Genomic DNA, 13016 nt, shown 5'->3' on the forward strand with positions numbered 1-13016 from the left:
AGTCGCGCGTGGACTGTTCGAGTGAGCGGACGTGTTTTCATCTCTGCGAGTACGAGCGTTCTACGTCTTTGATCTCCGAGCTTTGTTAAAGCCAGTCTTCGGTTAGTTGCGCGGAGTACTCTATCTACTTCGGATCACGTATCATATCAACTCACGGGTCACAAGACCTCCTAGGTGGGTGTCGCGAAACGATAATGTCGCGGGGCTTCGGCCTCTCGCGCTAATAAAGAGGGGGGCATACTGGAAATTCCGGAATTCCTCCCCATGAACACGAGTATGAAGACTCAAATCTGCAAAAAACAACACCGCAATTTCGTGTGTCTGTGTCGGATATCCCTAAAACCGGTAATAAGAATATAAATAGCAAAGAAGATAATTTGCAAGATAGCCCTCTTCCATGGACGAGGACGAGAATGATACTCATGCGGATACGACGTTCGATGGGCGGCAAGAATTCGTCGTCATCGCCTGATGTAAATAGTATCAACATCCTACCTTCCCCCCTAAAACAGGTAACGATCGTAAGAGGACCTCGACATCCTCGGAATCGGATAACTTTAATGGCACAGGTATACCTCTAAAATGAGTAAATAGAGACCGACAGTCGAGTAAAAACGGTAGATGCACGTGCTCAAATAACCGGTGAGCCATCTTTTAAATATTCTCAAACAGACAAGCCGCCATTCTCTGTCTTTGTTCATCTTCTAAGGAAGGAGGGCGATCCCTCCCTACACCCCCTTACTGTTAGCAAGATTATATCGCAATTCGCGTATAAAGATGTGATTGAAGTCCGCAAAACCGGCCGGGGTAGAATCACGGTGGACTTCCGTACCGCGAAGTCGCAAATAACTTAGCTAAGAATCCTACACTAGCGGCGGCTAACCTTAAGCTCACATTCCGTCTTTCAAAGTACAAAGAATTGGTATAATCAAAGACGTGCCGAAGGAATTCGCGACGGATCTTCTAGCGGAATATATCGAATCATCCGCTAAGATATTGAGCATCGATCGATTTAAATCGTCGTGTTAAAATAGGTGAAGAAATTCAATTCCTTCCGTCTAACACGTTGAGAATCAAGTTTGCGGGACAAACTATTCCTAACTCGGTCAGCCTGTTTAAGGTTAAATATAAGGTTAATCCTTTTGTACCCAAAATTCGCATATGTTATTCTTGCTTCAGACCTGGACACATTGCAAGTCAATGTAAAGGACATCCTCGATGCTTAATCTGCGGCAAGGAAAAGCATAACGAGGGCGAAGAGTGTCCCCACAAGGATCTTCCCCCCAAATGTATAAATTGTAGCGGTAACCACCAGCCACTTCGATAAACTGCCCGTCAATTTTGCAACACAAACAAATCAACGCTTTGGCCGCTGCGGATAACATAACATACACCGAAGCTAAAAGAAAAATTAAAGGTAACAAACTGTCTGGTGATCCAAGGCTTGACTTTGTCAGCTTTCCCGAGTATAAGTACCCCAGCACAGCGTCAGGTTCATCTATAAACAGTAATCACACATCGCTGCTTCAGAATAGGTTTAGTCTCTTATCTAAAGATGAAGCCGTACTTTCAGATCTTAATTATACAGGAAACTCTCATACTTACGCTAGTATGGCAGCTAGATCCAATCATTCACGTACACCTCCTTCGAGAGGCGACTCTATTAAGTCAATAAATGCACACAACGAAACTAACTCTATTCGCAGACCACAGCTTCCGACTCAGCACTACGAAGCGCTGCTCTATCCAAACGGCAGAATGCCAATCAGCTCCACTCTCTCCCCCATCTTGACATCCATCCCGAAATCAAAAGATACGAATGATGCTACTGTCGATGACAGAACTTCTTCCACATCTAACGATTAACAGAGACTATACGCCCAATTTATCGCTTATAATACACCCGCTTTTACAAGAAGTAGAAGCATTTCTTAGATTCAATTAATTAATCTTTTCCAATCTTTCAGCCCTCAGGAATCTGCTACTCACCATCCGACTCAGCATAATTCTTCAAATCGTAGCGGTGATATCTGTCATGTTCCCACCGCAAAGGCATAACTCCTCTTTAGCAAAAATAAAAATCCTGCAATGGAACGCTAGAGGGATATTAGGCAAACTGCCAGACTTACAATTATTATCAGAGAAATACGAGATTCTCTGCATACAAGAGACTCTCCTCTCGGAGGTGAGTAAATTAAACGTTAAAGGTTTTTAATATATAAGGCACGACATTGTGAACCCGGGATTGAGCGGCATCTGCTTCCTTATAAAATCAAATCTTAAAGTCTCCTCGGTTCAACTGCCCTTCACATTACACTACTCTATCGAAGCATCTGCTATCACTTTACCCTTCCAAGACAGCGAGTTGCTTTTGCTAAACGTCTACAGACATCCGAACAATGACACCCCAATTCACGCTCTCAATGACTTATTTAACTTTGCATCTGGCTATAAATATGCATTAATAATGGGAGATTTAAATGCACATCACCGCCTTTGGAGCTGTGCACACAATGATAATATCGGCAATCGGCTGGCATCACGAATTGAAGCGTTCAATTATCTTATACTTAATGATTCCTCAAATACACGTTTTAATCCTAACACCAATAATGGCTCCATCATTGATCTCGTTCTTGCGTCCTCGGGTATCGCTGGCATTTGCTATTCGCGCACCCTAGACGACCCAATGGCAAGCGATCACTACCCGATCGAAACCGTTATCAACGGCACAGCAACTAAAACCAAGCGCTTCGCGTATAAAATAAAATTAACCGATATTCAACTATGTGATTTCAATGCCAGACTGGAGGAAAGGCAGGAATCCATGATCAATACTACCGACAACGAATTAGAAGACTATGAGAATTTGCTGGACTGCATCAAGAGGGTGGCCACAGAAATACTCCACGAGGAGGGCAACGACTGTAAAGTTGGTCCCAGAAAAGTTCTTTATAAAGGTACTCCAGCCCCGTGGTGGAACGAGAAATGCACTGAGGCAGTCAAAAAACGCAAGAAGCCTTAGAAGTATTTAAACGGGACCCTTCCATGAACACTTACCAAGAGCTTAAACGACAAAATATAGAGAATGTAGGCGCATTCTGTTTAAGCAGAAAAAGAACGGATGGCACTCCTTCTGTACGAACTTCAACTCCAAAACTCCCACCTCAGAAATATGGCGCTTGATTAGAGCTTTTAAGAACAAAGATAGCAACGCTTTCACGGATCATAAAACCCTCGAGTCTTCACAACAGGCAGCGATCGAAAATTATGCCCACCTTCGTGTTCTCCACCACCAGCCCCCCTTCTACGTGATATGCAAAAGGAAGACGAAGCTTCTTCAAATATACAATTCTGGATTGACCAGCCTCTCTCCATGAACGAACTTAAAATCGGCACTTGCATCCAGCAAGCATCATCTTCCCAGGCTTAGATCAGGTGAACTACGCGATGATAAAGGCTCTTCCCGAAAATTTTAAAGCCTACTTATTGGGAATTTACAATAGAATTATCGCTAAGGGCACTTTCCCAGATAGCTGGAGAGAATCACTGGTTGTCTTAATTCCTAAACCAAATTCGAACGGCGTTCGCCCGATCTCTTTATGTCATGTTTACTAAAAACACTGGAAAAGTGCATCTATAATAGATTACGTTGGCATCTCGAAGCCAATGATAAATTATCAGAATCCCAATTTGGCTTTCGCAGTTTCAGATCATGCAGCGATAGCTTGGCAATACTCTCGAATGCTATTCATCTGGGATTCATTAATGGCAAGTTCACTGTTTGCGTGTTCTTGGACATTGCAGGAGCATTTGACAACGTTAGGCCAGAGATATTAGAAGAGGACCTCAAGGTAGTCGGTGTCCCGGCGGGCACACGTTGTTTTATAAGTAACCTGTTACGTAATAGGAGAATCTTCTTCTCACGTGATGGCAATATTCAAGGCCCTTTTAACTCCCATAAAGGCGCTCCGCAGGGATCTATTCTTAGCCCCCCGCTTTTCAACCTCAATATCAGGGAATCCAGAAGGCAGCTAAATCCAGGCGTGCACTCCCTGGAATATGCAGATGATGTGGTTATCTATACCACCCACAAATCTATTGTGGAAGCCTACCGACTAATAGAGACCTCTTTGAGAAGATTGAATTGCTATTTACGTGCTAGAGGCCTTGATTTGGCACCTGCAAAGTCTTGCTGCATGGTGTTCACTCGAAAAAGAATATATAGTCTCCCCAAGCCCAACATATCGATAGATGACGTCGCAATACCAATGGCAAGCGAACACAGATTCCTTGAATCGTCATAGACAACAAATGAGCGGTAAATCCCACATGAAATACTTACTCAACAAGGGCAGAAGAATCTCAGGTATACTTGCGGTCTTGGCGGGCACCAGATGGGGAGGCACCCACAATTGTTACTCTCAGTGTATCGAGCAGTCTTCAGAGGCGCCATAGAATATGGATGCGTCGTTTTTAAGTACAAGGGCAACAAGCAGCTCTTCCTTGCCATCCAACGTTTACAATGGAAGCTATTAAGAAGTGCTATGGGCTATCGTATGTCTACACCTATAAACGTGATTCTGGACGAGGCCAAGGAGCCTCCGTTGTGCTACCGCTTTGCCTATCTCATTCATAATTATTTGGTTAAAAACTTTTCCCGCAGATTTAATCCTGTAATAGAAAGCCTAGAAGACATACATTCAGCACGCTCAGTCCTGTTAAGAGAGCCAAAGCATGTCGCTTAATCCCACTTTTTCGGTCTTTTCTTGCAGTCAAAAGTATAAGAGGAGTTATGCATCGCTCAGTCGAACTTCCTTATTTCAATTACCCTTTTTTCTCACTCATCAATCAACCTGAATTAATACAGTTTTATCACCCAAATATCAATTCTGCCTCCGCGCAAGAAGCAAACTTGTATTTTACGGATATTTTGCGGAATACACCCTCGGAGCAACATCTTTTTACACCGATGGTTCGAAGATTGATCCCTCGAGAGCGGTGGGTGCTAGTGTCTTCTCGCCGGACTTACCTATTGAAATTCGTTGCAGGCTACCTCCCGACGCCTCTATCTTCTCAGCGGAGGCCTGGGCAATTTATGAGGCCCTTTTTATCATCCACCAATTCCAGATCCCTTCAGCTATAATATTTTCCGATAGTAAAAGTGTATTACAAACAATTACCTCGCACGATATCACACATAGCAACTACATTATTACACTTATCCGTAACATATATAATAAAGCGATCGCAGCAGGCTCCAAGATTGTGTTGGCGTGGATCCCGTCACACAAGGGAATTATAGGTAATGAGAGGGCGGACTCCCTGGCCAAGGAGGCCATCACTGTAGGTAGAAAATCTAACTTTAAGATCCCGTATAGAGATCTCTACCATAGATCCAAAACTATTTTAGATAATAAGTATAAAGATTACTTAGAAGACTCAGCCTACACCAAAGGACGCTTCCATTACACTCATTATCATAATGACAACGCCAAGCCTTGGTACTACCGCTTAAAGCTCAGCAGAGCGCAAATAGTCATTATCAACCGTCTCCGCAGCGGCCACTATAATTTGAACGTAAGTTTATACCGTAAAAATATTGTCGACTCACCGGGGTGCCCTTGTGGAGACCCATATCAAGATGCCAACCACATAATTTTTAGATGTGAATTAACTCGGCCCAAAACTCCCCTCTTTATAGGTATCTACGAGAAAAATTTCCAACTCACCCTATGGACATATTTCCCCTTATTATAAATCCGACTCCGAAGCTGTGTCGTTTGCTTCTCTCCTTTTTCTATTCCTGCGAACTGTTCATTTGAATCTCCCGCTTCACTCACCCTCCTCTAAGTTAAATTATGGCTTACGCCATCTGCTGTACACTCACCCAATCGAATCGAATAATGGCTGATGCGATTACGAAAGGAAAGCTGTGCCAATAACTAGACGAAGAAGAAGAAGAAGACTGCGTAGCGCGCAGGCGCGCGAGCCGCCGCTGCATCCACCAAGCTCGCTTAATTAACAATTACTTTTCTCTGCAACAAAAGCACGTATCCAAACGATTTTTTTTTTAATCTGCTTGAAATTTTCCGAATTTTATGATTATCACATTATAAATGTCATATTCTCAGTATTAACGGAGATAAACAAGATATATTAGGAAAAATACGTATTAATTATTAATAAATTATTTTTGTGATATTTTATACTGTATTGTATATTATATATTGTCAATACAGATAGAAAATAGGTTGTCTATACACTTATTTTATTTCATTTTCGTGAATTTTCCTGATCTTTATGATTATTTCATTAAAAAGAGGATATACTTTCGTAACTAATAGTGATAAACTATTATATATTAAAGAAAAGTCGTTTGAATCTTTTAAAGATTCAAGAAGTTCACCATGCGTTATTCTGTTTTATTTGCAACTAGAAAAACAAATTAAATTATTTTAAGCAAAAAAAGACTCGGAAAAATTCACGTAAAATAAAGTAAAATAAGTGTGTAGAAAACCTATTTTCTCTTTGTATTGACAATATACAATATACAATACAGTATAAAATATCACAAAAATAATTTGTTATTAATTAATACGTATTTTTCCTAATATATCTTGTTTATCTCCGTTAATACTGAGAATATGATATTTATAATGTGATAATCATAAAATTCGGAAAATTTCAAGCAGATTTAAAAAAAAAATCGTTTGGATACGTGCTTTTGTTGCAGAGAAAAGTAATTGTTAATTAAACGAGCTTGGTGGACGCAGCGGCGCGCGGCGGCTCGCGCGCCTGCGCGCCACGTAGTCGACCCGCCGCTGCGTCCGCTCCGGCGCTCTCGCTCTAAAACCGTTGTATTCGACATTTTTTTTCGCCGAACCTGGCAGTCGATTTGCAGCGAAAAAAATTCCGCCGTTAAAGCACTCACTCTAGTACCTTCACACCAAATTTCAAGTAAAAATATGAAATAATTTAGCTGTAATCATTAATTATGTAAAAGTCAATTATCTCGGCTTCTATTGGTCGTATCGGGACGTTTTTTTTTTTGAAATTCATAATTTTTTAAGCGCAAACCAATGGTGCTATTTGCATTACTGTACGCCAATAAATAACGCCGATATTTAATAAGCGAAATTTAAATTGTTTAAAATAATAGTCAAATTTTAGAAAAAAAAATTTTTTTATTTTAAATTCATAAAGTAGACATCGTTACCTTTCATTTCCGATAAAGTGCATCAAAATAAGTTCACCCGTTCAGACGTGAGAGCCAAGCGTCCGATTTGCATAAATAATTTGTTAATAGGCAGCCATATAAAAATTGAAGGCGAGCCTTGTGCACACTTGTTCAGCATACTGAAAGGTATCATTGAGTGAATGTCCGCTTAAATATGATAATTTTTAACCCAGTTTTCGGGAACCTGTAAAAATGGCCCTTTTTTCGCGTATTTTTTGCAATTTTGCAATTAAAAAAATTTTTTAAATTTTTTTTAAGGCTTATTCTTATAGGAAATTTCCTTCCGAACAATTTTCCTCTCTTCAAGTTTTGTCGTTTGACCAACACAGAAGGAGTTATTAACGAGATTCCCACTGTCCCTATCTACTATCTAGCGAAACCACTGCCAAGGGAACGGGCTTGGAAAAATTAGCGGGGAAAGAAGACCCTGTTGAGCTTGACTCTAGTCTGGCACTTATTTAAAGAAAACTATACAGAAACGCGTTTTTAAATATATTTTGCAATAAAAAAAGGCGAAGCGGGCCGAGTTGATTCTAGAGACTTTACACGCTTGTTACGGGATATCATAAGAATCGATTAAAAAAAATTCCAGCTTTGCGCCGTGAACTTCAATATTCTCATTTTTTAATAGCCCTGACTCCCGGATTAACAGGGCGAAACATACGATTAGCTTTTGCTTCAGACGAGCAAAGATACTTATATTTTATTTATTCTGCAAAAATGACTTTGCGTCGAGTTGTTGATTGCTGTAAGGTTTTAGAGATAGGCATTGCATCTATTGCAATGAAAAATTTAGCCAGCCACTTGTTGAAGGTCTGCATTCATAGTCCGTTTTTATTTCAAGAACTGAAGTAATATCTTAAGTAATGTTTTAGGCTACAACTACATCTATCGTAACGTTTTAATCGTAAGCGATCGTGGTCGTAAGCAAAGAAACTGTCGATGTCGTAATCATTGTCTGTCTACATAAAATCGTAATACGTTACGCGCCAATAGCAAAACAGAATGTCAAGGGCGTGTGTAAGTGACGTGTAGACACAAATTGGAACTGTAATCGTTTTGCATCATAGGAGAAGAATAATTAATTAATTATTATGTATGCTGCAATATTAGTGATTATACAATTATGCTTGCTAATACAAATTCGAAAAAAACGAAACCGAATAAGATGGTGGGTTCGGCCCATCAATCAATCTCGTAATGTTCGTGAATTCTACCTAACCTTATTTCGTGAATTGAAAAGCAATGATCATGAAGGCCATTGCACGTAACAAAGTTTTAGTCATAATCGTAAGGCCGTAAGAAAATAGACCAATCACAGTCGATTATTCTCCTCGAGCTCGAAGAATAATCGAGTGTGATTGGTCTATTTTCTTACGGCCTTACGATTATGACTAAAACCTAAAACTTTGTTACGTGCAATGGCCTTGAAGAGTTTTATGTTTACACGCGAATGTCTTCGCATAGTTTTGATCGCCTGTTGAATCGGGTACGTCTTGTGTCATTAAAAAAAGTCTACCGAAGCAGACGGAAGCCTGTTGATCTTAAATTGAAGCTAGCATTAACTCTGTCGTAAGTGTGCTTAATTTTGGACTTGTACTTTTTTTTACTCCAAAATTTGTTTTGCTCTTTATTTATTAATTACTTATCTACTATATTAATTAATTAAATTTATTATTAGTTATCTGGCACATGGTGACAGCAGAGTGTCTAAGCATTGGAAGATCTACAGTTCATAAAGTTATAAATGATACGTGTCGTGCTCTTGTAAAAGTATTGCAACCTAAATATTTATTTCCACCAACCGAGGAAGAATGGATGAAAATTTTGCTAAGGACTTCTTTGAGATATGGCAATTTCCGAATTGTTTCGGGGCTATAGACGGGAAGTATATACGTATCAAAGCTTCTGCCAATTCAGGGTTAAAATACTTCAAGTATAAGAAATTTTTCAGTATGGTTCTCTTGGCAGTGTGTGATGCGTTTTACGTGGATAGATGTCGGTCAATATGATATGTAAATAGTACATATCAAGACTTTTGCTTTACTTAATGCATTAATATAATTTGCAAATAAGTTGTATTATTGTATATGCAGGATCTATTAGTGATAGTAGAGTTTGGGCAAACTGTAAGTTGGGATCGGCTCTGAAGAATCAGAATCTTAATTTACCTCTTCCTAAGGAACTTCCTGGTACACGAGTAAAAACAAATTTTTATTTGGTTGGTGATGAAATATTTCCGTTGCTGCCGAATCTCATAAAACCGTATAGCAGAACACAGTTACAAGACAAAAAAGCGCATATTTAATTACAGACTTTCTCGAGCTAGAAGAACTATTGAAAATGCTTTTGGGATTTTAGCTACAAGATGGCGGATCTTATACACTACAATCTCTGCTGATTCTAAGAATGTAGATTTTATGATTATGGCCATAGTTTGCTTGCACAATTTCATAATGAGTGAAGAGAATAAAATTGTACCTAATATAAGAAAACATTGCCCTCCTAACTATGTTGGTAGAGAAATGGGAACAGGACAAATTACAGACGGGACCTGGAGACAATTTACATTACAAAATGATTTATTCACAAATATTACACGCTTAGGAAGCAATAATTATGGTAAAATTGCTGATACACAAAGGAATATTCTTCGTGACTACTTTGTTTCAAAGGTAGGGGAAATTCAAACTCCTTGGCAATATAACTATGTTTTTGGAACTGATAGAGTAATCCTTTCCGCATAATCAACGTATGAGAAATAATATTATGTAATTAGATGAAAAATGAAAAGTAATACATTTATTTTAACACAAATATGAAACATTTTGTCTGCAAAGAATATTTGTAATTAATTATACCTTAAACCTAATCTACAGGGTGACTTATTTAAAAAAAAGCAAGCAAATATCTCGAAAAATATGAAACATACGGAAAAACGTTTCAGACAAAAGTTGTTTGGTTTGAAGGGTGACATAAGATAGTGTTATTGGTTTGACCTTGGATGGTTGTTTAAAGCTCACGTGAACGACACCTTTAATTTCTTAAATGAAAACCCCTATTTTTCAATGCATATTCTTGTAGCTAATCTCGAAAGCTTTTCAAAACACTATAATAAAGTATTTTTTCGTTAAGAACTATTGGAATTATGAGGCTTGAAAGTTCTAGTATTTTGACATAAAATACAAAATATCTTGTAAAACATTAAGTTTTCGGTAATGTTACCTTAATACTTTTATGCACAGAATAATGAGACGAATCAATTAGTATGAAAAAAGGCATAGTTGTTTTAAGAAAAAGTATGCAGATGCGTGTTGTAAACATATTTTTACATATTTTTACATATATTTTTACATATTTTTTCTTAAAGAAACTATGCCTTTTTTATACCAATTGATTCGTCTCATTATTCTGTACATAAAAGTATTAAGGTAACATTACCGAAAACTTAATGTTTTACAAGATATTTTGTATTTTATGTCAAAATACTAGAACTTTCAAGCCTCATAATTCCATAAGTTATTAACGACAAAAGACTTTATTATAGTGTTTTGAAAAGCTCTCAAGATTAGCTACAAGAATATGTATTGAAAAATAGGGGTTTCCATTTAAGAAATTAAAGGTGTCGTTCACGTGAGCTTTAAACAACCATCCAAGGTCAAACCATTCACACCATCTTATGTCCCCCTTCAAACCACAACTTTTGGCTGAAACGTTTTTCCGTATGTTTCATATTTTTTTAGATATTTGCCTGCCTCTTTTAAAATGGGCCACCCTGTATAACTATAATTCATATTATATCCATATCTGTTTTATTTCTCAATGTATTTTTGGAAATGGTTCAAAATATCTTGGAAACAATTTATGAGGTTCTCTTCTTTCACTTTGTTTTGGCTTGCCTTAACAAATGCAAGTAGGGCTTTTGTTGTCGGGCTTAATGCATGGTCAGAAGATGAAGGCTGTGATTGAACAATAGGTGCTTAATTATATTAGAATTAGACAAGCCCTTCAAAACACCAACCACATCGTATATTTTGCAATAAAGTTTCTTCATTGTTCTTCTTTTTGAAGTAAAACTTTTTTAGGCACGGTAGTGAATTCAATTCGCGACACGAAAAAGTGTAACGGAAGTGAAACTTCTTTGGTACGGTAGTAAGTTCGATTGTGCGACACAAATAGTGTAACGAAAATTTGACCAATAGGCGTACGGCGTTGGCGAGATGGTTTTTCTTCTGGCACGGTAGTAAGTTCGATTATGCGACACGGAAAGTGTAACGAAAATTCGACCAATAGGCGTACGAAATGAAACTTCTTTGGTACGGTAGTAAGTTCGATTGTGCGACACGGAAAGTGTAACGAAAATTCGACCAATAAGCGTACGAAATGAAACTTCTTTGGTACGGTAGTAAGTTCAATTGTGCGACACGGAAAATGTAACAAAAATTCGACCAATAGGCGTACGAAATGAAACTTCTTTGGTATGGTAGTAAGTTCGATTGTGCGACACGGAAAGTGTAACGAAAATTCGACCAATAGGCGTACGAAATGAAACTTCTTTGGTACGGTAGTAAGTTCGATTGTGCGACACGGAAAATGTAACGAAAATTCGACCAATAGGCGTATGGCGTTGGCGAGACGGTTCTTCTTCTGGCACGGTAGTAAGTTCGATTATGCGACACGAAAAGTGCAACGAAAATTTTCGACCAATTGGCGTACGAAATGAAACTTCTTTAATTGGTACGGTAGTAAGTTCGATTGTGCGACACGAAAAAACGTCACGAAATAGTGTCACGAAAATTCGACCAACAGGCGTACAAAGTGAAACTCCTTTTGGATCGGTAAGTAAATTCGATTTTGCGACTCAAAAACGCGTCACGAAAATTCGATCAGGCGTACGGCACTGGCAAGACGGATATAGTGAGAACTGCGTATAACACTATATTTTCGAGTTGCGGGCGGCTTGGAGTGACTAATTCCGGTGCATTGTTTTTGTATTAATTTCAGAAAAGTTATGGCAAAGCCTTGCCTTCAGAAGTTTCACTTCTAACGCGCGTGGCGACTACACGCATAATTTTTTTTTTTTTTTATAAAATTGATCAGTTGAATTGTAATTTAAGTTGAACAATGTGTTAGAAAACCTAATCTTATCATGAACTAAAAACAAGATTTTCCATAGCAGTCACACAAAAACTGCCTTAAGGGATGTTTGTTATAATAACTTATCCAGGAATTGTTTGCTAAATTACAGGGTTGAGAGAGCCGGCTGAGAACGAACCTTCTCTGGAATAACCAAAATCTTATCTGGAATAATCGGTTCTTCAGGTGATACATTTTGTGAGGTGTTGATATTATTTTCACTCTCACAAAGACACTATCCTTAATGCATGGCATCTTAAGCAATGGTGTAGCGCTGTTTGTTGGTGGAGACAAATTGATGATTGGCTGGGAAGTAGAAATCTTTGTCATAATCTTGCGTTGTTTAGGAATCTTAGGCTTCATAAAATTCTCTTCAATATTCCTCACATTACTCGTCTTGCTTCTAAAATGACAATAAATAATAACAATATATACTGTATAAAATAGTAAAAACAATTATACAAAACAAATTTTACTTTCTCGGTCGAATAACATCCCTTAAGAAAACCATATGTTCATAAAGAGGCCAGTCAGGCTTGAAAAGCTGATGATTTCCACCCGCTCCTGATCTAGGCTCACTGTTGCCGATTTTCTTATGCAGTTTGCCAAAAGTTGTTCGCAGATTGTTAAATCTTTTTTT

The 13016-nt window shown here is 38.4% G+C and overlaps 1 protein-coding gene across 9 annotated transcripts in view; it reads left to right on the top strand.

Annotated features, from left to right (window-relative positions):
- Spri (Src homology 2 domain-containing protein sprint) overlaps positions 1-13016 on the top strand; it is a 541914-nt gene that overhangs the window by 315632 nt on the left and 213266 nt on the right. Inside the window, exon 1 of one of the 9 annotated variants that reach the window (XM_071776323.1) lies at positions 2021-2185. The exons of 7 other annotated variants lie outside the window; for them this stretch is intronic. In XM_071776323.1, coding sequence (XP_071632424.1) covers positions 2036-2185 — 150 coding nt within the window. In that variant the 5' untranslated portion in view covers positions 2021-2035. Of the gene's footprint in view, positions 1-2020; positions 2186-11895; positions 12079-13016 lie in introns of those variants that run through there. One more of the 9 variants, XM_071776315.1, reaches the window with a different exon arrangement.

Source organism: Temnothorax longispinosus, chromosome 1, assembly GCF_030848805.1.
Source record: "Temnothorax longispinosus isolate EJ_2023e chromosome 1, Tlon_JGU_v1, whole genome shotgun sequence".
In the NCBI taxonomy this organism is placed as follows: Eukaryota; Metazoa; Arthropoda; class Insecta; order Hymenoptera; family Formicidae; genus Temnothorax; species Temnothorax longispinosus.